This window comes from Telopea speciosissima, chromosome 11, assembly GCF_018873765.1.
Source record: "Telopea speciosissima isolate NSW1024214 ecotype Mountain lineage chromosome 11, Tspe_v1, whole genome shotgun sequence".
In the NCBI taxonomy this organism is placed as follows: domain Eukaryota; kingdom Viridiplantae; phylum Streptophyta; class Magnoliopsida; order Proteales; family Proteaceae; genus Telopea; species Telopea speciosissima.
This window is the reverse complement of record NC_057926.1, coordinates 47421903-47445237: the sequence shown is the minus strand read 5'-3', so window position 1 is coordinate 47445237 and position 23335 is coordinate 47421903. Positions and strand designations below refer to the sequence as shown.

Sequence of the window (23335 nt, the reverse complement as noted above, 5' to 3'; positions counted from 1 at the left end):
TTTTTTCTTTTACTCCCTCACTCTGCTGCTCTCTGTTTCTCTCATTTGTCTTAGAACCCAAAGCCAATGGTGGGTGGCAATGGTGGCGGTGGCGGTGGCGGTGGTGGTGGTGGTGGTGGGGGGGTATGTAAAAGAAGATGATGATTTGGGGAAGATGAGGGCATTTTGGGGTTTTTAGGAACAAATCTTTAGGGGTAAAATAGTCTTTTCAAATTAGGTTAGGGTAATACGTAAATGAGGGCAATTAGGTATTTTCATTTATAAAAATAAAACAAAGGGTAAAATGATCATTTTCAATTAGTTTAGGGCAACAAATAAGTGAGGGTAATTAAGTCTTTTAGATTTAAGAAAATAGAGCAAAGGGTAAAATGGTCAAAATTGTGGCATCTAATGGTGGTATTTAACGGATTGGACCTATATATCGGGCATTTGGGGTGTAAAGCAGCCAAGTAGGGGTGGTACGTGGAATATTGTAGGGTGGTACGTGGAATATTGAGCCGCTTAGGGGGTACGAGGAATATTGGGTGCATTATAAGGGGTTATGTGTACTTTACCCTTTTTTTAATAGCTTTTCTTAGTTCCTAGTTTGACCTATTATTTTCTCAGGTTGTCTTTTTCTCAATAAATCATGTTTGAAATTTGAGTTAAAATTCTTGTATAAGATTTAAGATTGGATCAAATAAAACCATGAATTAATCTTTATTTTTTTTAATTGCTTACGGTTTTCTTTTTAGGACGAGTTTTCCTTCAGCCACGGTGAATGGATTCAGATGTGCATCGGAGGATATTTTGGAGGAACCTACTAAAATCTCATAGGGTATTTGTGGTGAATCTTCATCGCGTAGTGAAGGAAAACATTTTTCCTTTTTATTGGGAAGTTATCTTTCCATAGTTGCCTATATGACAGTACTTTTTATCAGTAAATTGTTTTTCTTACGTTATGGACGGTTAATTTGGTCATTTTATTTTTATCCATTTCAAACACGTGCTTTGCTATGCTTTCAACTTTTTTTAGCCGCTTGCATTTCCTGTTATTCATCTTTCTTTAGATACACCGGATTTTCAAAGATTAATTTCTCCACATTGCAACATATGCATTGGCTCATATTGAATAGATGAATAATTAGACATTTTTTTTTTGTCATAAGGAAAAAATGAAAATATTATTGAAAGAAAGAAGAGAAGAACTTATCCAATAGGATGTCAGGATTTACAAAGAGAAGCCACTTTATCCGGTGCATGAGCTTCACCATTGGTGTACCCAGTATAACAAGCTCCTTCCACTGCATGGTTTGGAGGAGGTTGTTTCTTAACTTGAACCCAAGACCACTAGGTAGCAATGGAGCAACCTTACCATTTTGCCGAGGTCTGCTCTCTTCCAAACAAAAACACAACATGAGTTAAGAAAAAAATGATTAAGAGAAAGGATATAATTTATTGTAAACACAGACAACTCAATCTAATATTAAAGAAGACGATTTAGAATCTAAAAGTATAGTGTGTTCCAATCCCCATCCAACAATGTGTGGGACTTCTTTTTTGACATAGATTTGATTTGATTATGGACTCCCCTATCAACATGATACATCCAATATTCACCGGGCCAATCAACGACCGCCATGTGTCACAGACGACCCGCTCCATAGCTAAGGGGAACGAACCGGGGTCCCAGCACCACTCGGGGGAGCGGCCACCACTCGGGCGCTGCCCCGCATCAGGGCGCGGCCTCACCCAGGCGCGGCCTCCTCACCCAGGCGCGGCCTCACCCAGGCGCAGCCTCCTCACCAGGGAGTGGCCTCACCCAGGCCGCGGCCTCCTCACCAGGGCGCGGCCTCACTCAGGCGCGGCCACCACTTGGGCGCGGCCTTACCTAGGCGCAGCCACACATCCAGGCGCAGCCTCACCCAGGCGCGGCCTGCACCCAGGCACAACATCGTGGGCACGTGAGGTGGGGGCCACCCATCTACGATCCGATCGTATCGCTAAGACTCATGTCACTACCAGGACTCTAGACCGCCGCTTAGAGGTCACGTCATCCAGACGGATTCAAGCACCAAGGACGTTATCACCACACGCGGGTATCTATCCACCAAGGATCCTGATGCCACCAGGACACTCCCTCCCACGGGGAGATGGCCAATCAGGATAGAGCCCCGTTACCCAGGGCCTCTATCCACTCAACGGCACAATCGCCATCAAATGGGGACTCTCCACACCGCCATACACCGCCATATGCTACTATAAAAGGCAAGGTACGCAACCCCATCAAGGGACATCTAAACTCATACTGAATAATCACTATTCATCTATTTGCGCCAGGAGATCTAACTTTGGCATCGGAGAGCCCTAGGCCGGGACCACACCGGTTCTCTCTGTTGACCCCTTTGCTCGACGATTTCTTGACGCAACAGATTGGCGCCGTCTGTGGGAACGACGCTAGCCATTACAGCTACTAGCTCGCTCCCATACTCATTCAATGGCACGAAGGAAGACTACCACCACCAACAACGGAGCAAGGAATGGATCACCACCCCCAGAGTGCTCTCGCCGCAGAGCCAACAACCAGGACCATGTCCCTCTAGAGGAGGAGATCCCCCTTAATGACCAGTTCGTGATCGCCGAGCCCAACAATGACGAGGCCGACGATGTGGTGGTGGAGGTGACACCTGACCCCAATGCTCCAGCCACTGTGGGTCAGATCAACGACCTGCAACGACAGATCCTCGATGAACAACGACTCTTTCGAGAATACCTGACGCAGCGTGCGACATCTCACCGTCGGAGGACTTCACCATCAGCTAGGGTGGAGTCCATACCTCAACAAGAGCCAAACCCTAGGAGATCATCTCCCAGGGGTGCGAGATCAGAGAGACTTGCGCGACAGGCAACCCCCACTCCGCAGCGGGGGGAGCCTTCCCAGCATCCCAGGAGAACAAGAGACCTCTCGCAACGGTCAGAACGTGGGAGGACGCCAACACCCAGGGCGAGGGTGTCTAGCCCGCAGAGATCGGTCCGGAGGTCTGTGTTCGACGGACGACTGGAAGAAGGTCACATACCACGACGAAGCCGGACCTGCAGAGAAGAAAGCCCCTCACCTTCACGACAGGGTTCATCACGGCATGACCATTCACCATCCCGCCAACACTCAAGGCGGGAGGGGACATCCAGGAGAGAGCGTGAATGGGGTCGCAGCGAACGTCCGGCTAGGCGTGGGGGGCAGACACGGGACGAGGAGCTCGATCAAAGACTCCGCGACCTGGATGAGAAGCTGGAAGGGTTGAAGAAGCAGACCAAAGGCGAGACATTCCATACCTGGACAACACCCCTTCTCGGCAGAGATCATGTCAGCCACACTACCTTCCAGGTTTCGACTACCCACCTTTGAACTCTACAGTGGTACCACTGACCCTAATGACCACATCAACTACTTTAATGGCATGATGAAGCTGTATGGGGGGCCGGACGTGGTATCCTGTCGGGCATTCCCTGCGTCCCTCAAGGGAGCAGCCACATCATGGTTCTCCAGGCTACGATCGAGATCTATATGCTCGTTAGCAGAGCTATGCGAACAGTTCGTCACCCATTTCCAAAGCAGCGTCAAGCAGAAGAAGACCACCGTCAATCTACTAAACGTGGTACAGAACCCTGGGGAATCTCTCAGGGAATACGTTACCAGGTTCACCAAGGAGTCCCTGGAGGTTCGAGACTTGGATGACCAGACACAGCATGCAGCCCTAGCAGGAGGTATTAGGGACCTGGACTTGATCAAAGACCTGGCACGTCATGAGACCAGGACTATGAAAGAGCTCCTGGAGCGGTGCAATGAGTTTGTAAATATGGCCGAGGTACTACAAGCTAGAACAAAAATAATCGAGGCCAAGCCACAGGACAACAAGAGGTCAGCACCTGATGACCGCAAAGAGGGTAAGAGGTCGAGGACAGAGCGCCGACAAGAGAAGAGCGACCGCCCATCTAGGAGGACAGACCGCCGCCCAGAGAGAAGTGAGAGGGCAAGCACCCCTGAGTTCACACCACTGAACACCACCAGGTCCCAAATACTCATGCAGATCCAGGACCGTGACCTACTCCATTGGCCACGACCAATGCTAGCAGCGCCAGAGAAGCGAAACCCTAACAAATATTGTCTCTTCCACAAAGAGAATGGGCACGACACAGAGGAGTGCTATCAATTGAAGAGAGAGATAGAACAACTGGTAAGAGCAGGAAGCTTGAACAAGTATGTGAAGGGGAGACGTGACAACCGCTCAGGCCAAGGAGATAGAGGTTGCGACGGAGACAGAGTGGAACCGAGATGAGAAGAAAGAAGAACAGATCGAGAGAGAGACTGCCCAGAAGAGCGGAGAGATGCCACAGAACCTAGTGGCACCAAGGGACCTCCTATCCTCACCAAACTTGGAGGACCAGGGCAAGAGTCCACCAGAAAAGCTAAAGCTCCTGCCAGGTTCGTGGGAGTGGCAGAGAAGCCCAGTAAGATAGCCAAGACTGAGGCGGTGATCTCCTTCTCGGATGAAGACCTGAAAGGACTAAACTTCCCGCATGAAGATGCCTTAGTAGTACAGGTGGAGGTAGCCAATCGACCTGTACACAGGGTACTGATAGACACAGGGGCGTCTGTTGACGTACTCTCCTTGGATGCCTATCGACAGTTCGGGTTCGGGGATGACCAGCTCAAACCAGAGCCCACTTATCTCCATGGATTCTCAGGTGCCACCGCCTCCATCAGAGGTACCATAGAGCTACCCGTCACCTACGGGGTACACCCTCAACAAGTAACCATCATGGTAAATTTCATGGTAGTCAAGTCCGTGGTGTCCATCAACGGCCTCTTAGGGCGACCATCACTGACAGCCCTTAGAGGAGTCATATCACCACTTCACCTGAAGATGAAGTTCCCCACCGAGAATGGGGTAGGCGAAGTCCGAGGAGATCAGAAGAAAGCAAGGGAGTGCTATGCCACCTTCATGAAAAAGAATAATGGCAACACCCGTGGAATGGCACTCTGCCTAGAGAGCATGATCAGTGACCAGAGAGATGAACTGACAGAGAGAAGGGGAAGGCCAGTGGAAGACCTCATCCCATGGCCCCTCAGCCAGGATGACCCCTCCAAGGTCGTTCAGGTCGGCTCGCTGCTAAGCAAGGAATAGAAAGAAGGGCTTGGATACCTCCTCTAAGCGAACATGGATGTCTTCGCATGGTCGACCTCCGACATGCCAGGAATACCACGTTCCATAGCTGAACACCGACTACATGTCGACCCAACCAGGAAGCCCGTTCAACAGAAGCGGCGTAACTTCGCCCTCGACCGACAAGCAGCAATCAAGGAGGAGGTCGAGAAGTTAAGCCAATCAGGGTTCATCAGAAAGGAGAAGTTCCCAACCTGGCTCGCCAACGTGGTCATGGTACCAAAGCCAAGTGGGAAGTGGAGGATGTGTGTCGACTACACCGACCTGAACAAGGCATGCCCAAAAGATGAGTACCCACTGCCCCGGATCAACCTACTGATCGACGCCACCGCCGGCCATGAGATGCTGAGTTTCATGGATGCCTACTCCGGATACAACCAGATCCTCATGTATGAGGATGATGAGTCTTACACTGTATTCCGGACGGACAAAGAGAACTACTGCTACAACGTCATGCCGTTCGGGTTAAAGAATGTAGGGGCCACCTACCAGAGAATGGTCAACAAGATGTTCGAGGAGCAGATCGGGCGCAACATGGAGGTATATGTGGATGACATGCTCGTGAAAAGCGTCCACACCAACCAACACCTGACCGACCTAGAGGAAGCATTCACAGTACTGAGGAGGAACCAGATGAAGCTAAACCCTGCAAAGTGCGCCTTCGGTGTAACGTCAGGAAAATTCCTGGGGTTCATGGTCTCAGTCCGTGGAATAGAAGCCAACCCATCCAAGATCAAGGCCATCTAAGAGATGGCACCTCCTCGAACGGTCAGGGAAGTGCAGAGGTTGAATGGAAGGGTTGCCGCCCTTTCCAGGTTCATGTCACGATCAGGTGATAAGTGCTTACCATTCTTCAAAACATTGAAGAACCTCCGAAGCCCTAAGGACTTCACATGGACGGAAGAGGGCCAAAAGGCGTTCGGAGAATTGAAGGAGTACCTAGAGAGCCCACCCCTGCTTGGGCGACCGGAACCTAACGAAGAGTTGCAGCTCTACCTGGCCGCTACCCCTGTCGCGGTCAGCGCAGTATTGCTGAAGGAAGAAGACAAAGTCCAGAGGCCCATCTACTACGTCAGCCATGTCCTGATCGATGCAGAGACCAGGTACACTAGGATCGAGAAGGTAGCCAGGAAGCTACGACCATACTTCCAAGCCCATACCATCACAGTCCTCACAGACCTACCCTTGAAGAAGATATTGCACAAACCGGACGTCTCCGGACGATTGATAGCATGGGCGGTGGAGTTAAGTGAGCATGACATCAGGTTCCAACCAAGGACAGCCATCAAAGGCCAGGCTCTTACAGATTTCATTGCAGAGTGTACCCAGTCTGAGATCGAGTCACAAACAGGGGAGCCCGAAGAGAAGGATCACGGATCGTGGGACATGTTCATGGACGGGTCGAGCAATGCGGCAGGAAGCTGCGCTGGGCTCATATTAACCAGCCCCGAGGGATTTCGTATCTAATATGCTCTCTGGTTCACCTTCCAAGCATCCAATAATGAAGCAGAGTACGAGGCATTACTAGCTGGACTCCGGGTGGCCAAAGCCATCCAAGTCACACACCTATCCGCCCGGAGTGACTCCCAGCTCGTGGTGAATCAGGTGAATGGAGAGTATGAGGCAAAAGATGAGAGGATGGCATCATACCTAGCACGCGCTCAAGCATTGATCGAGGGTTTCGAGAAGTTTGAGATGGTTCGAGTTCCCAGGGAGGAGAACGCCACCGCTGACGCCCTATCCAGGCTCGCCAATGAGGAACTCCAAAATTTGGCTAGCGCAGTCTATGTTGAGATCCTGCATGAGCCAACGTATAAGGAAAAGCAGGTTAACGAGATCACGGAGGGACCTAGCTGGATGGACCCTCTACTCAACTACCTCCAGAACGATGTCTTACCAGAAGACAAGGCCGAAGCAAGGAAGATCAGGATGAGAGCTGCAAAGTACACCGTCCTAGACAAGGTACTGTACAAGCGGGGGGCAACAGCACCACTACTCCGGTGCCTAGGACCCAAGGGGGCAGAGTACGCCCTAGCCGAAGTCCATGAGGGGATATGTGGAAGCCACATGGGGGGACGAGCCCTAGCCTACAAAATCCTCCGCTAGGGACTATACTGGCCACGAATGCAAGAGGAGGCCATCCAATATGCCAAGAAGTGCGAGCAATGTCAGTTGTTCACCCCAGTACCCCATCTACCCGCCACCAAGCTGACATCAATCCTCAACCCCATACCTTTTGCCATGTGGGGACTAGACATCTTAGGCAACTTCACCGCAGCACCAGGAAATAGAAAGTACCTGGTCGTCGCGATCGACTACTTCACCAAGTGGGTTGAAGCTAAACCCTTGGCCAAGATAACAGAGACAGAGATGGAGAAGTTCATCCGCGACGACGTCATCTACAGGTTCGGGGTACCACGGATCCTCGTCTCAGATAATGGAAAACAATTCAACAACCCTATTCTAAGCATTCTGTCACAGCTACAACATCGACTATCGGCCTGTGTCGGTAGCATACCCACGGCCAATGGTCGGTGGAGGTCACCAACGAACGCTATCGGAAGGAGTCAAGAAAAGGCTAGAAGGAGCCAAAGGCAAGTGGGTAGAAGAGCTACCAAGCGTCCTGTGGGCATACCGAACTACACAGACGGACGCCCACAGGAGAGAGCCCATTCCGCCTAGCATATGGCATCAAGCATTGGCGCCGGTAGAGGTCTACGCTATGTCCCATAGGGTTCGCACTTCAATGAACGCACCTATGTCGACGGATCTGCGGAGAACCTAGACTTTATAGATGAGGTCAGCGAAAGAGCACTACTAAGGAACGTCGCCTACCAGCAACGTTCGCCAGTACTATAACGCCAGGGGTCAAGGAAAGGCTATTCCACCAGGGAGATTTAGTACTACGGAGGGCAAGTGCATCGCAGCCACGAAGGCGGGGAAGCTGTCACCCAACTGGGAAGGACCCTACATAGTCTCCAAGCAGATACGCCCAGGGACTTACCGCTTGAAGACTCCAGGGGCAAGAAGGTAGACCGTACTGGAACTCGAACATCTCGAAGAAGTACTACCAGTAGAAGCATAGCAGTAGAGTGGTAGTGATAATGACGAGAGCGATAGGAGTAGCAAGAGACGACATCAAGGACAATGTGAATTTCAGTCAAAATAAAGAAATGTTGCAAGAATACTTGTCTTCTCCTACCACTCAATCGAATCACGGCCACTACATTAAGGCAACATGCCAACATCGAGTCTTCATGCCTAAGGCGAGATGCCAACACTGAGGCTTCGTGTCTAAGGCGATATATCAACATCGAGGCTTCGTGCCTAAGGCGATATGCCAACACTGAGGCTTCGTGCCTAAGGCAACATACCAACATTGAGGCTTCATGCCTAAGGCGATATGCCAACACTGAGGCTTCATGCCTAAGGCGATATGCCAACACTGAGGCTTCGTGCCTAAGGCGATATGCCAACATCGAGGCTTCGTGCCTAAGGCGATATGCCAACACTGAGGCTTCGTGCCTAAGGCAACATGCCAACATTGAGGCTTTATGCCTAAGGCGATATGCCAACACTGAGGCTTCATGCCTAAGGCGATATGCCAACACTGAGGCTTCATGCCTAAGGCGATATGCCAACACTGAGGCTTCATGCCTAAGGCGATATGCCAACATCGAGGCTTCAGCCTAAGGCGATATGCCAACACCGAGGCTTCGTGCCTAAGGCAACATGCCAACATTGAGGCTTTATGCCTAAGGCAACATGCCAACATTGAGGCTTTATGCCTAAGGCGACATGCCAACATTGAGGCTTCATGCCTAAGGCGACATGCCAACACCGAGGCTTCAAGCCTAAGGCAACATGCCAACACTGAGGCTTCATGCCTAAGGCGCCATGCCACCATTGAGGCTCTACGCCTAAGGCGTTAACTATCAAGGGTCAGAGAGCATCAACGCGCAAATAATCACCAAGAGACAAGGCAATCAAAGAAAAGCAAAAGCGATCACATAGAAAAGTCATAGTAGTTACAACTCAAGTTCAAAAAAAAAATAAGAAGGAAAAAGGTTGAGACGTCTACAGGATCGGGATGACCATAAGGTCAAGGGATCACAGAGTGGTGGGTCACCTCTGACCCAGCTGGAGACATCATGTCCGCCTCAGGAGGACGCGCAGCAGCACCCCCCTCAGGCAGGGCAGCCTCCACCTCTGACACCGGAGCGCTCTCCACCACAGCTACACCCGGAAGCGCCGCAGCAAACTCAGAGAACCCCAAGACAGAGAAGTCATAGTCAGGGGTCACCTCCAGGACACAAGCGGCTAAGTCCCGGACCCCTCCCTCATAGGCGGGCTGAAGCTGCGCCTGATACAGCGTCGAGAACGCAGAGGATGCCTGGAACTCAGCCACAGCTCGCTCACCTGCAGATGCCAGCTCCACCTCATGCCTTCCCCTCAATGAATGAAGCTCCTCCTCCAAAGCAAGAACCCTAGCCGAGCTCTCGGCCGCACCAGCAGAGGTCACACGCAGCTCCTCAGACACCTCTAGGAGCTTCCCGGACGCCACAGCGAGCTCCCCCGACACCCTCTGCGCGTCAGCCTCGGCCCTCTCACGGGCATCGACCTGACCCTGGAGCTCCCTCTCCACGTCACGCAGGGTGCGTTGTATCTGCACCTCACGAGAAGCGTGACCCTCCAGTCGAAGCACCGCCTCAGCAATACGGTGATGGACCTACAATCAACATGGCAAGCGATAAAATAATGTAAAAATAAATGGAGCAATGGACATGATGAGACAGAAAAGGAATAACTCACCGAAGCCATGTCATGGTAGAGGGTCTGAGCCAGACAAGCATCGCTAAGCCTCTGCAAGGCCATCCTCGCGGTAGGGAGCCTGCCCCTATCCACCCACTCCCGCGACACGCCGGCTTCGGCTAAGGTCGAGCCCTCCGGCACGCCCAAGGTGATCACCAGGGACTCACCCAGCGTGGGAAGATCAGTGGCAGTACCGCTAGAGGAACTCACACCTTTCCCCTTGGAAAGGGGCAATACAGAAGATCCAGAAGGAACAACAGAGGGAGGCAGAGGCACAGAGCCTGGAACGCCATCGTCACCAGGAGAAGTACGGGGAAGGAGGACCCGCACGCCAGAGCTCGTCACGCGGGCATGTCCTGGTCCACCCTTCCGCTTCGCTCAAACAACCACAGGCGCAGAAGCACCACTAACATCGGTCACTCCAGCAGATGGACCACCCTGAGAAGCGGCCTTCCTCCGCAGATTGCCGCGGAGCAAACTGAAGTCCGGACGCGTATCCACTGTATAGATCGACCAACCAATCAGATGACACATACATTCAAACACCAACATGCCAATCAAGTACAAAAGACAATGCTCTTACCAAGACTCAGCTTCCAGAGAGATAGGAAGGCCTCCGAGTCCAACTCCTGGACGTGGAACGGATCACGACCCAGGCACAGCTTGAGGGAGTCACCCTCAAAATCACTCAGCTCAAGCCCCTGATTGACCCTCTTGAGGTCAATAATTTCCCTAACAGTCCGTAATGGGCATCGGGGGACCGTGGCAAAAAAGAAGCGATCCCTCCAATACTTCACGTGACTAGTGATCCCCGTGAGAAGCTCCACAGAGGCATAGGGCCCCTTGAGCATGCGGCGAGCCAAGTGATAGCATCCATGGTTCCCCTTCTTCAATAGATAAAAGTGGGAGAAAAGGGAAACAGTGGCGGCACGCCCCAGGCGGGCGAAGAAGACATAGAAACCCAAGATCACCCTCCAAGAGTTGGGCAACACCTGCCCAGGGGTGAGGTGCCAATGCTCTAACACTAACTCGACAAACCGAGGGATAGGAAGGCGAAGGCCCTGGAGGAAAAATGAACGGTAGAGACAGATCTCCCCCGCACGATGAGAGAAGGCATACTCGCTAGGCTCAGGAGCACGCAACATGACCTCGGCGGGAATATGGAACTCCTCACGGAGGGAAACCAAGTCAGAAGGTGACAAGATGCTAGCAACAGGGCCTAACCTATCAGCAGGACCGGCGGCTGAGGATGTCGCTCCAGAGGGCTGACGATCCCTACGGGGACCGGAGACACTAGAAGGTCCCACACCTCCATCAGTATCACTAGGGGAGGGTATAGAGGAGGGAGTACCCACAGAAGAAGGCGATCCGGGGGAACGCTCCTCTGAAGATCCAACCCCGACTGAAGCAGGGCCAAGGTCACCCGGGAACGACATGAAGGACAAGAGGGGAATGAACTACTTACTCGAGAAAGCAATCTCCCCGAAGCTGGCAAGAAAAATGAAAAGAATGCCACCTGCGAAATATAAACAGCAGATCCATCACATACAAGAGGAAGAACAGGGAAGAAGAGCGAGGGTCCATCACACCCACGCCACGGCCACCATAGGCGGGGCTTCACCAGCAAGGCGCAGCCACACCTAGGCGCGGCCAGCTGGGCGCGGCCACACCCACAAGGTGCGGCCAGTTGGGCGCGGCCACACCCACAAGGCGCGGGCCACACCAAAGCCGGCCACACTCAGGCGCGGCCACCCCTGCGAGGCCACATCCGCAGGGCGCGGCCTCACCGCGGCCACACCCACAGGCGCGGCCTCGCCGCGGCTACACCCGCAGGGCACGGCCTCACCGCGGCCACACCAGCAGGCGCGGCCTCACCGCAGCCACATCCGCAGGGCGCGGCCTCATCGCGGCCACACCCGCAGGCGCTGCCTCACCGCGGCCACACCCGCAGGCGCTGCCTCACCGCGGCTACACCCGCAGGGCGCGGCCTCACCGCGGCCACACTAGCAGGCGCGACCTCACCGCGGCTACATCCGCAGGGCGCGGCCTCACCGCGGCCACACCAGCAGGCGCGGCCTCACCGCGGCCACACCCCGCAGGCGCGGCCTCACCGAGACCGAGGAGACACCATACAAAAAAAAAAAAAAGGTGGGGATCGATTTACCTCAGAAAAAAGGTGACCACGCGGAAGGGCAAGCACACGGCGATGACGTAGCCACACCATGAGGCACAATCAAGGGATAGAGGTCACAAGAGGTAAGGCACTCAAGCCAAGCACCACTCAAGCCTTCCAAGCAAACCAAGGCACCAAGATAACACAATCCCAACACAAGGACCCAAAATCAAGCAAAATGGATACTAGTGGAGGTGACCCAAAAACAAGCACATGGTGGGCACCAAAGAGAAGACAAAAGACAAAAAGGGGGAATTAAAGGAGAGCAAAAGGGGAGACAAAAAGTAAGAAAGAGAAATGAGAAGTGAAAGAAGAAGGGAGAGGAAGAAACATATACCTACAAAAAACAAAAAGAAAAAGTGTAGGAGGTAAGGTTTGAACCCCCAACCTCTCCTACCTCATTAGTGGATTTACAGGCAAACCCCACAGGAAAGTCTATTCGCAGCAGACCCCTCACTATGCAAAGACACCTACTCTCTTGGACATCCTATCCCAAGAGAGTGGGGGGCAAATGATACATCCAATATTCACCGGGCCAATCAACGACCGCCACGTGTCACAGACGACCCGCTCCATAGCTAAGGGGAACGAACCGGGGTCCCAGCACCACTCGGGGGCGCGGCCACCACTCCGCCGCGGCCCCGCATCAAGGCGCGGCCTCCTCACCCAGGCGCGGCCTCACCAGGGCGCGGCCTCACCCAGGCACGGCCTCCTCACCCAGGCGCGGCCTCCTCACCCAGGCGCGGCCTCCTCACCAGGGAGCGGCCTCACCCAGGCCGCGGCCTCCTCACCAGGGCGCGGCCACCACTTGGGTGCGGCCTCACCTAGGCGCAGCCACACATCCAGGCGCAGCCTCACCCAGGCGGCGGCTTGCACCCAGGCACAACATCGTGGGCACGTGAGGTGGGGGCCACCCATCTACGATCCGATCGTATCGCTAAGACTCATGTCACTACCAGGACTCTAGACCGCCGCTTAGAGGTCATGCCATCCAGACGGATTCAAGCACCAAGGACGTTATCACCACACGCGGGTATCTATCCACCAAGGATCCTGATGCCACCAGGACACTCCCTCCCACGGGGAGATGGCCAATCAGGATAGAGCCCCGTTACCCAGGGCCTCTATCCACTCAACGGCACAATCGCCATCAAACGGGGACTCTCCACACCGCCATACACCGCCATATGCTACTATAAAAGGCAAGGTACGCAACCCCATCAAGGGACATCTAAACTCATACTGAATAATTACTATTCATCTATTTGCGCCAGGAGATCTAACTTTGGCATCGGAGAGCCCTAGGCCGGGACCACACCGGTTCTCTCTGTTGACCCCTTTGGTCTACTTGCAGGTGACGGCACTCGCAGGACCGCTCGACGATTTCTTGACGCAACACAACATACTCGGCAACTACTGCTCTAGTTGATGAACAATGGTGGTTCGTATACTCTATTTTATATTATAGATTTAGCCTAAACAAATTATTTGTCTTCTTTTACTAAGGCTTTCTTTCCCAAATGTTACTTGTCAAGCAAAGAAAAAACTGAATACAAAAAATACTCAAAAAAAGTGTGTGCCATCTGCTTCCCTTCATAAACTAAATAAGATTGTTACACTAATTGACATTCCCTTTGGATTAATTGTAATTGTTTCCCTAACCGATATTCCTTGGTTGCGATTTCTACATTAACCTCTATAATCCATCTAGGATTGCCTCCGCTTCTATGAATGTAGCAGAAAAACTCCTATTGTGCTTGCATTCTAAGTCCATTTCACATATGATAAAAATAGTTGTTCTTATTACCCGAGAATGCAAAATCAACCTATAAGGCTATAATGCATTCCAACAACGCATACCAAACTCAGTTTTGGTATTTCATAAATTTTCATTGATCAAAAAAAAATTATGCAAATGCTACAACTAAAATACCCTTCTGATCCTCATCTAGTCCTTTATGTACAAATTTTTTGTTATAATCTATACCATAATGAATCGAATAGATGAAAAAGAAGATGCAGAGCCTCTTTTGTGTGATTGGATACCTATCTAGAGCCCATACCCAAACGGGTACAGTGGGTCATAATACGGATCCCCAAAATTCATCAACAGCTGGTCGACCCGCCGGGACCATGTCTTCGGAAGCTTACCCTAGAAATCATAATCCCCAAATATAACATCAGCAATCCTTGCTCTAGCTTCACTCCCTAGAAGCCAAGCAGCCACCAATGCCTCCATCATGTCAACATAGGGCTCTATCACAATGGGTCGACCTGACACAACGATAACCAGATATTTCACCTCCTTGCACACAGTCTTGATAGTCTTCTCTCCGTCTAGTGCCTAGAGCTTTTTAATTTTTTTAATAATTTTTTGGGTTAATGTTCTCTGTGCCGCAGCACAGCCTGCGCCCAGACACATGGGCCTGCCATTCAGGGGGGTAGGGTGATCATTTCGTCCACCCCCATATGTCTAGGCGCAGCCTGCACCCATAGTATAGAAAACATTCTCTCCTGTTTTTGTTTTGTTGACCTCCAATCTAGTAGACCCAAGTTTCATCAAACTTTTTTTGGTTAATATTTAGATAGGGCCACTGTATGTGGAATTCAGATTCTGAATTCTCCTCTTTTTATAGTTTTTTGGGTTTTTTACAATTACCATCCTAAAATCTTTACTATCTACTATTATCCTTCCAAAAACTTTCAAACAACTGTTACCCCCCTCTGATGCATATTAACCACTAACTGACCCCCACCGTTACATTTTCGTCACGGTGGAGGTTAGTCGTGAACGTGTGCCATTGTCACGAATTTTCTAAGACCAAAATGCCCTTTTGGGGTGGTAATTGTTAAAAAAAAAAAAAAAAAAAACCCATCACCGATTCACCGTCCTTCTCCTTCTTCTTCTTCCTCCTCTGCAACCCCAAACAGAGAGGTTAAAAGGGCATCTCTCTCCTCTACTCTTCTCTCTTCCCTCATCCTCCTTTGCTCCATTTCACTTCATTTCAAGTTTCAAACCTTCATAGTCTTTACTGATAAAACTAATCAAAATCGAGTCCAAAAACAAAATTGCTTAAAAAGGCATCTCTAATATATCCATTTCCAAGTTAGAATCAATGGCGACAGAGTGAGACGAACTATAGCAAGAAGGAGCCTTTATCACTGTTGCTTTAACAACCTCCTCTCTTGAGCCCTCCTCTTCATTTTCTCCCTCCACTGCATCTCCATCCTCTGCTGCTGATTAAAGAACTCTTGCAACATCTCCTGAATGCTCCCACCATTAATCCTCACTGATCTCTCCGAGGTCCTCGGCTGCTGTGGATGCTTCTCCTTATCAGCTTTCCTCTTCCGGCGGTTTCCACTCCTCGTGAGTCGCTCTTCTTCGCTTTCATCTTCATCCTCTTCATTGTCCTCTGAGAAATCATCAGAAGATCGATCTCCCCCACTCAGCTTCTTCACCTTCTTCTTCGCCTGCACATTCCCAACCTCTGATTCCAATAATAATCTCTGCATATTCTTCTCCCTTTCAAAGAAAACCGCATGTAGCTCCTCAAAGAACGGACATTGCCGTCCATTGTCTGGATCAGATGTCTCTTTCCCCTGCATAAAAAATTAACCCAAAAAAATCAGGCCAAAAAAATAGTAGGCAATTTTTTTCAACCCAAAAAATCAATCCCTAAAAAAAGGTGGCAAATTTCGATCTGTGTTTTTCAAGAAATGATCAGATTAGGAATCACCTTGTATCGATTAACAAGATTCTTCCACTTGCACTTGCACTGATTAGGGCTTCTTCTGTAGCATCTCTTCTTCATCTTTATTGCAACGCTCTCCCACAGCGTCTTGTTTCGCTTCGTAACAGTGAAATCCCTCTCTAATTCGGCTCTGATCGCGATAAAATCTTTCATCTCTTGATGGCTCCACTGAGGAACTCTATCGTCCTTCTTGAGTGAAACGCTCGTCGATTGCATCTCGCTGGTGGATGGTTGCACTTGCAGCAGCAAAGATGAGATCATGTTCAGTCGACCTAAGCCTTCGTTCTCTCCACTTCCCATCTTCTTTCTCTCTCTCAGGTTTGGGGTTGCAGAGGAGGAAGAAGGAGGAGGAGAAGGACGATGATGGTTTTTTTTTTTTTTTTTTTTTTTTTTAACAATTACCACCTCAAAAGGGCATTTTGATCCTAAAAAATTTGTGACAACGGCACACTGTCACGACTAACCCCCACCGTTACGAATGTAACGGTGGGGGTCAGTTAGTGGTTAGTATACATCAGAGGGGGTAACAATTGTTTGAAAGTTTTTGGGGGGTAATAATAGATAGTAAAGATTTGGGGGTGGTAATTATAAAAAACCCTAGTTTTTTTTTGTTGAATTTTTATTGATTTTTATGAATTCGGTTTCGTGAGACGACTTAGATGTTTGAATGTTTCTGTGTACGTCTCTTGTAAGAGGTGCAAGTTGCATGCATGCTCATTTGAGAATGGATCATCTCTGTCTCCACGTATGTCCGCCCCCCGTTTCCAAAGATCTCGGTTTTTTGTATCGTCTCTGTGGCTTTCTATAATCTTAGTAGGAGATTTCCACAAACTTTTTCGGTTCTTAGGATTGGCGTGGCTGGAGCTTTTTAAATTAATTTGTTAATAATTTTTGTTTTGTTGACCTCCAATCAAACCGACTTCAACAAACTTTTTCATTTTGATGTGAAGGTTAGAGTATTTAAATCTCATTTCTTAGGACTGGCGTGCCTGGAGCTTTTTAATTTTGTTAATTTATTTTGTTGACCTCCAATCTAGTAGACCCAAGTTTCATCAAACCTTTTTTGGTCAATAATTAGATAGGGCCACTGTATGTGGAATTAAGATTCTAAAATCTCCTCTTTTTATAAATTTTTTTTTTTTTGTTGAATTTTTATAGATTATGATGAATTCGGTTTGGTGAGATTCCGACTTAGATGTTTGAATATTTCTGTGTATGTCTCTTGTAAGAACAGAATGTGGAGCAAGTTGCATGCTCATTTGAGAATGGAATCTGTTTATTTTGTGTGAATGTACATCTTAGAGCTAATCATATGTTTATTTTGTTTCCATAAAATGTACATATGTGACGTACATCTCAGAGCCAATCACGTGTTTATTTCGTTTTCATAAATACTCCTCCCCTTGTAAATGGCAAAAATAGGACAGGTGGTTACCTCTCACATTTACGTGCATCTGCACGTATGTGCAGAGTTTCATTCATTGTGTTAATTTGGCACGCAAGAAATGGACTGGGGTCTCCTGCTGCGCCCGGCTGGCTCAATTGCCCTACTACACAGACATAGCAAGGCACGCAATGATCACTTTACCCTTGCCCGAGTGGGGGTAAGATGGTCATTTTGTGACTTGTTGTGTATGCACAGCAGAACAGTTGGGGTAAGTACACAATAAAGGAGGATCTGCAAGAAATAGATATAAAAGGTAGGACCGAGTTTCGCTCTACCCACGGTGAATGGAATACCATTAGGTAGAATAGGGCAGGAAAGGATATTAAATGAGTATTTTGGAACATACTAAAACCCTAGGAGGGATTTGTGAACCCTAGGATAGTGGGTGAACCGTCCCCCATTGGTGGAGGAAAACTTAATTCTAAAAAGTAAGACTCAGTTTGTTTCGATGTAAAATTTTACTTGAAACTTTTCACTTCAAAAAATTTTAAATGTTGAAAAGTGTTCCAAGGTTTATTTTTTTGTGGAAACAAACATTAGAAAAAATTTCAACATAAAATTTTACATGTAAGAAGAAAAATTTGTCGCGTAAAATTCCAAGTCAAATTTTTTGTTGAAACAAACAGAGACTTAGGGGCAAAAAATAATACAAAAACAAAGGGAAAATTCAACTTAGCGAATAGGAAAACCTCAAAACCCATGATTTGATAGTTATTACCCCTTGTGAGTTGAATGTCCCAAGTACCCTTTTCCCCAATTAATGCCCACAATGAAATAGCCAAGTAGGTACCCACAACAAAGGAAAAACAAGACCTTTTGGTATTGGTGTGTGGTTTGTGTGATTACACTTCACTTTGTTGTTTCATCAAAAGAAAAGGGGGTGGGTTTAGTCTCACATCGGGTGTGTGTGTGGTGTATGTGTTGTGTATATCCGTCATTCCACGGTTTCAAAAGTCGGTTAACCTTTTGGGATTGGTGTGTGGTTTGTGTGATTACACTTCACTTTGTTGTTTCATCAAAAAAAAAAAAAAAAAAAAAACAAAGGAAAGACGAGGTATGTATGTTTCTTTCCTCTCTCTTTTTTTCTTGTATTCCATATATAGCACTACTTAGGTGAGCATGTGCTTAACCTAATATCCACAGTTATAGCTTTTGAAGCACATAAATCTACAACTGAAATTCGCAACTACAAAGTTATAGCTATAAATTTTGGGACGCCAAATTCCGCAGCTAAAATCCGTAGTTATAGATTTGCTGTGGAAATATCTGCAATTAAAAATCCATAGTTATAAATTTGTTGCGGAAAAATCCATAGCAAAAAATCCACAGTTATAGATTTGTTGAGGAAAAATCCACAACAAAAAATCCACAGTTATAGGTTTGATGCGGAAACTTCCGCAACTAGAAATCCGCAGTTGTAGATTTGTTGTGGATTTTTCCACAATTACAAAGTACCTTTTCCTGCGGTAGGAAATCCGTAGCTATAGACTTAGCGACGACACTTGTAGTTGCGGATAGAAAACCGTAGGTAATCCGTAGCTATATATAGACTATTGCAACGGATTTTTGGACCTTTTATTGCCAAAAAAACCACAATTATATTTCCTTTTTGTTGTAGTGTTCACACATTTGAGTTTTGAGCATTTTGACTTTCTTTATAACTTTTATTGGTTCGTAATTTGACCTATTATTTTCTCGGGTTGTCTTTTTCTCAATAAATCATGTTTGAATTAGTATACTTGTATAAGATTGGATCAAACAAAAACATGAACAAATCTTCTTTTTTATTTATATCAATTGTTTACGGTTTTTTTTAGGACGAGTTTTCCTTCAACCACGGTGAATGGATTGAGATGTGCACCGGAAGGTATTTTGGGGAACCTACTAAAACCTTATAGGCTTTTCGAATCTTGAGATTGTGTGGTGAATCTTCACCGCGTAGTGAAGGAAAATTTTTTTCCTCTTTATTGGGAAAATTATCTTTCCATAGTCGCCTATATGGATGTATGACGTTTCTTTTTATTGGTAAATTGTTCTCCTTAAGTTGACGGTTAATTTCATCATTTTTTATCCATTTCACACATGCGTTGCTATGTTTTCAACTTTTTTTTTTTTTCCTCTTGCATTTGCAGTTCAATTTTCTTTAGATACACCAAATTTTCTAAGATTAATTTCTCCACATTGCAAGATGTGCGTAGGTCCAAATTGAACACTTGAATAATTAGACAAATTTTTTGGTCATCAAGAAGAAATAAAAATATTATTGAAAGAAGGAAGAGAAGATCTTATCCAATAGGATGTCAGGATTTACAGAGAGAAGCCACTTTTCCCTGTGCATGAGCTTCACCATTGGTGTACTTAGGACGTCTCAGTACGTCAGGCTCCAGGCACTGCACAGGTTTGGAGGAGGCTGTTTCTTGACTTGAACCCATGACCACTAGGTCGCAATGGAGCAATCTTACCATTGAGCCCAGGTGGGCTCTCTTCCAAACAAAAACATATCAAGATTAAAAAAATGATTAAGAGAAAGAATGTCAGCACAGACAACACTCAATCTAATATTAAAAGGGTAAATTACATGGCGACCCCCTGTGTTTCCAAAATATACACCTGGCACCTTTAAGTGGACGGTATTAAGTATAAAATTTAAATGGCAATTTTGCCCTTCAATTAACCATATTCTAATTTTTTTTATGTTTCTAACCTAAAAAGTGGGACTCACCACTATTTCTTCCTCTTCTTCTTTCTTCTTATTCTTCAACTACCGCCCCACCACCGCTGCAACTTCTGACCACCCCACTATTGTGTCTATCATCCTCTGCCTTCCTCCAGTAACCCCATATGAATGGAAAAATCGTGGCAATTTCTCCTTGGAGAAAGCCACCCTCTTGCACGTTTAACCCCTTTATTTTTGCTTCAGTTCTGTTTTAGTGAGTCTAGGGCACTCTATTTCTTTGGGGTTCCATGGAATGGTGCAAGCTTGATTATGCTCGCTCCTTGCATTGTAAAGATTATCAGAGCTTTCAGCCTCCAAATATGGACTCCAGTAAAAGTGTACAATGAAACCAATGAAATTGTGGCTGTAGGTTGTGCAGGTCGCAGAGTTGGGGGGGGGGATATTGTAAATAGGTTAGAGGTTTGATTGCTCAGGGAGGTTGCAGCTAGGGTCACCGAGAGAAGATGGAGTAATAGAGTGTCCACCATGATTTTAACTGAGAAAGGAATGGGAGGTAATTTTCAGATCTCTGACAACCAAATCCACTGAAAAATCTCTCCAAATGGTGAAGAACCCCTCTCCTCAAGACCCAGAAACCATGCCTTATTGGGATGCCTTGAAGAAGATCAAGCTAGCATCTAAAACCTCAAGATCACTATTTGGGCATTCTCGGCTTTTTTGTTTTTACAGTCTTTTGCTTTCTTTACTGCTTTTTCTACTTTGATTACAATATTGTCTATCTATGGTAGTAGCTTATTAACAATATTTGAATCATGGGTAAAAGGGTTTCTCATGCAACTTGTGTCAGAGGAATCTCCCACACCATACCAATCACGATGTAGGAAACGTTTTCTTCAATAGGAGATCCACATGGTTAGTATCAACGGAATTAGACTTCCATTAGTATTAGGACTCTTCCATTAGCATTTGGATTCCTTTTTATATTCAGCCTTGGATAGTTCAGTGGTTATCACATGTGAGGAATTAGTGTCACTCACGATAACCTCCTTTGAACGATCCAGCATTGTATATATATATATATATATCTCTTGTATTCTAAACTAATTCAGATTAATGAAATACAAAACTATATCAATTCTAAACTATTAATGAACGATCCAAGAAGTTTGTTGAAGTGAGCTTGAGACTGATATGGTATCACGAGTCTTTGGCTAACGCCTCCTCTCTTTTGATCCCTCTTCCTGGATTGACTCACCAGCGTGAGTTCTTTCCTCCATTACCCTTCTTTCTACAACAACTATGACGACTTCTCCAGCAGCCGCTCCTCTTCCAGCAGCCCACCATTATCTCAGTCTTAAGCTCACTTCAACAAACTTCCTTCTCTGGAAGGTGGAGCTTATGTTGGACAAGTGTGTGTCCATCAAACCCGGTTTGGTCCGGTTCAATCCGGTTCACCTTTGTATTGAACATTTATACATTTTAGTTTAATATTGTCACATGCGATATAAACTTTTTGAGCATTATGCGTCCGTAAGTTATACTTAAAATGGTAGTCACGACTAGGGTTTGGGCTGGGCACCCTTATCATATGGTCGTCGCATTGGGTATGCCTAGACATGTGATGTCAGGGTACGAATGCGAGTGCTCACATGTTTGATGTGTGCATTGGCGAAGAATCTACTTTGTCGATTCCCTCATGTATTACTACCAGATGTAGGAAGGGATAGACATGTGTCACCGACACCCTGTACCTGAGGGAACCCTGTCACTGCAAAGTGTGATCGCATTCTTTGGTTCATCAATGAATGAGACTCAAGCGAGTCAAAGCCGGTGTTATGGGAATGCGTGAACACTTTGTGAGTGAAGGAGTTATCCAACACGGTTACCACTGCCCGATTGGGGAACACCAAGATAGAGACTGTCTGTGCATGGTCGGATCAGAATCTGGATCCAGTACCGTTTTGGAAATGGTTTTTGCAAAATTTATTTTACATAAAATGATACATTATTTATAGTTATTTCAAATAAAGTGTTTTATCGAGTTTTGCAGGACCCAATCGGATGCACAAACGCTCTTATATGGACATGTACTATGGATTGGGGTTTGGCAGTACATGTGTACATGCCCTAGATTCCATAATGATGGTGTTGATTAGTAGGGGGGTTGTATGTGATAAATTGTTATCATATAGGGAGTTATTTGGAATTTACTAATTTAATTGGCCTCTTTATTTAATTAATGGATTTGGTGCTAATTGTAATTATCCATTAATAATTAAATAAAGAATCTAATTAATACTTTCCCAATTAGATTCTGCTTCTTCACCTGTGTAGCACTTTGAGTTTAAATAGAACTGCCAGACTGAGAGAGAGAGAGTCAGACTCTCACTAGGGCTCTATTAAATCTATCTAGGATTTAATTAAACCCTATTATTATAAATAGGGGACCATAAAATGCAGAAGAGTGCAGCTCTCCATGTTTTTGGAGCAGACACTCTCTCTCCTATGTTTTTGGTTTCTCTCTCTCCCTCTTGTGATCTCTCTTCTTCTTCTTGCTTCTCTCACCTGTGTGTGAGAGTTAGGGTTTGTGAAACCCTATATCTGTGCTAAGGAGTTTGAGGGCATCTGGGACTGGCGTGTAGAACCTTGGTAGCACCATTGGAGGTTCAGATCTGTTTGCTTGGAGCACTCGCTGGAGGAAGAACTACTGTCTATTGGAGGAGCAACACTTGAGGCTCACCAGGTTAGCAGTTCTTCATGAATTCCTTCAGTTTATTGATTATTAATATTTATGGGACGCGAAAGAAACTCGAATTGACCTTTTCCGCTGCGCATTCGAGTTAGGGATGGATCTCTCTTGCCATGTGATGGACTAGGGATGAGTTTCTTCGTCCACACTGTGATAATAAATTTTATGGGACACATGAGGGAAGCAGAAACCCTAACAGGGATGCACCAGGGTTCCCATGGGCGACCATGGAAAACCCTAAAAATTAAAATGGGGCACCCATGGGACACCATGGGCTAACCCAGGGCATGCAAAACCCTAAGGATATATATCTTGGTCTCCCTAGGGAACCATGGTTTGATCCCTGGACCGTTGTTTGGCCAACAACTTACTCCTTTCCTCACCGGCCAAAATCTATTTGGCTACCTCGATGGAACCGTCACTCCATCTGCAGATCCTGATTCTGGTGCTAAATGGAAACAACAGGATGCTCTCATCCTCAGTTTATTGATCTCCTCTTTGTCTACCGAAGTGCTCCCTCT

At 47.3% G+C, this 23335-nt stretch overlaps 1 protein-coding gene and 1 pseudogene across 1 annotated transcript; both read right to left on the bottom strand.

The window, feature by feature from the left end:
* The window catches only part of LOC122645999, a 66473-nt pseudogene that overhangs the window by 33890 nt on the left and 9248 nt on the right, over positions 1–23335 (bottom strand).
* LOC122646000 (trihelix transcription factor GT-3b-like) lies at positions 15349–16263 on the bottom strand. The gene is made up of 2 exons (XM_043839453.1): positions 15927–16263; positions 15349–15789 (listed from the first exon to the last, which is right to left on the bottom strand). The coding sequence occupies exons 1-2, from the start codon at positions 16239–16241 to the stop codon at positions 15349–15351; spliced, it is 756 nt and encodes a 251-aa protein (XP_043695388.1). The 5' UTR covers positions 16242–16263.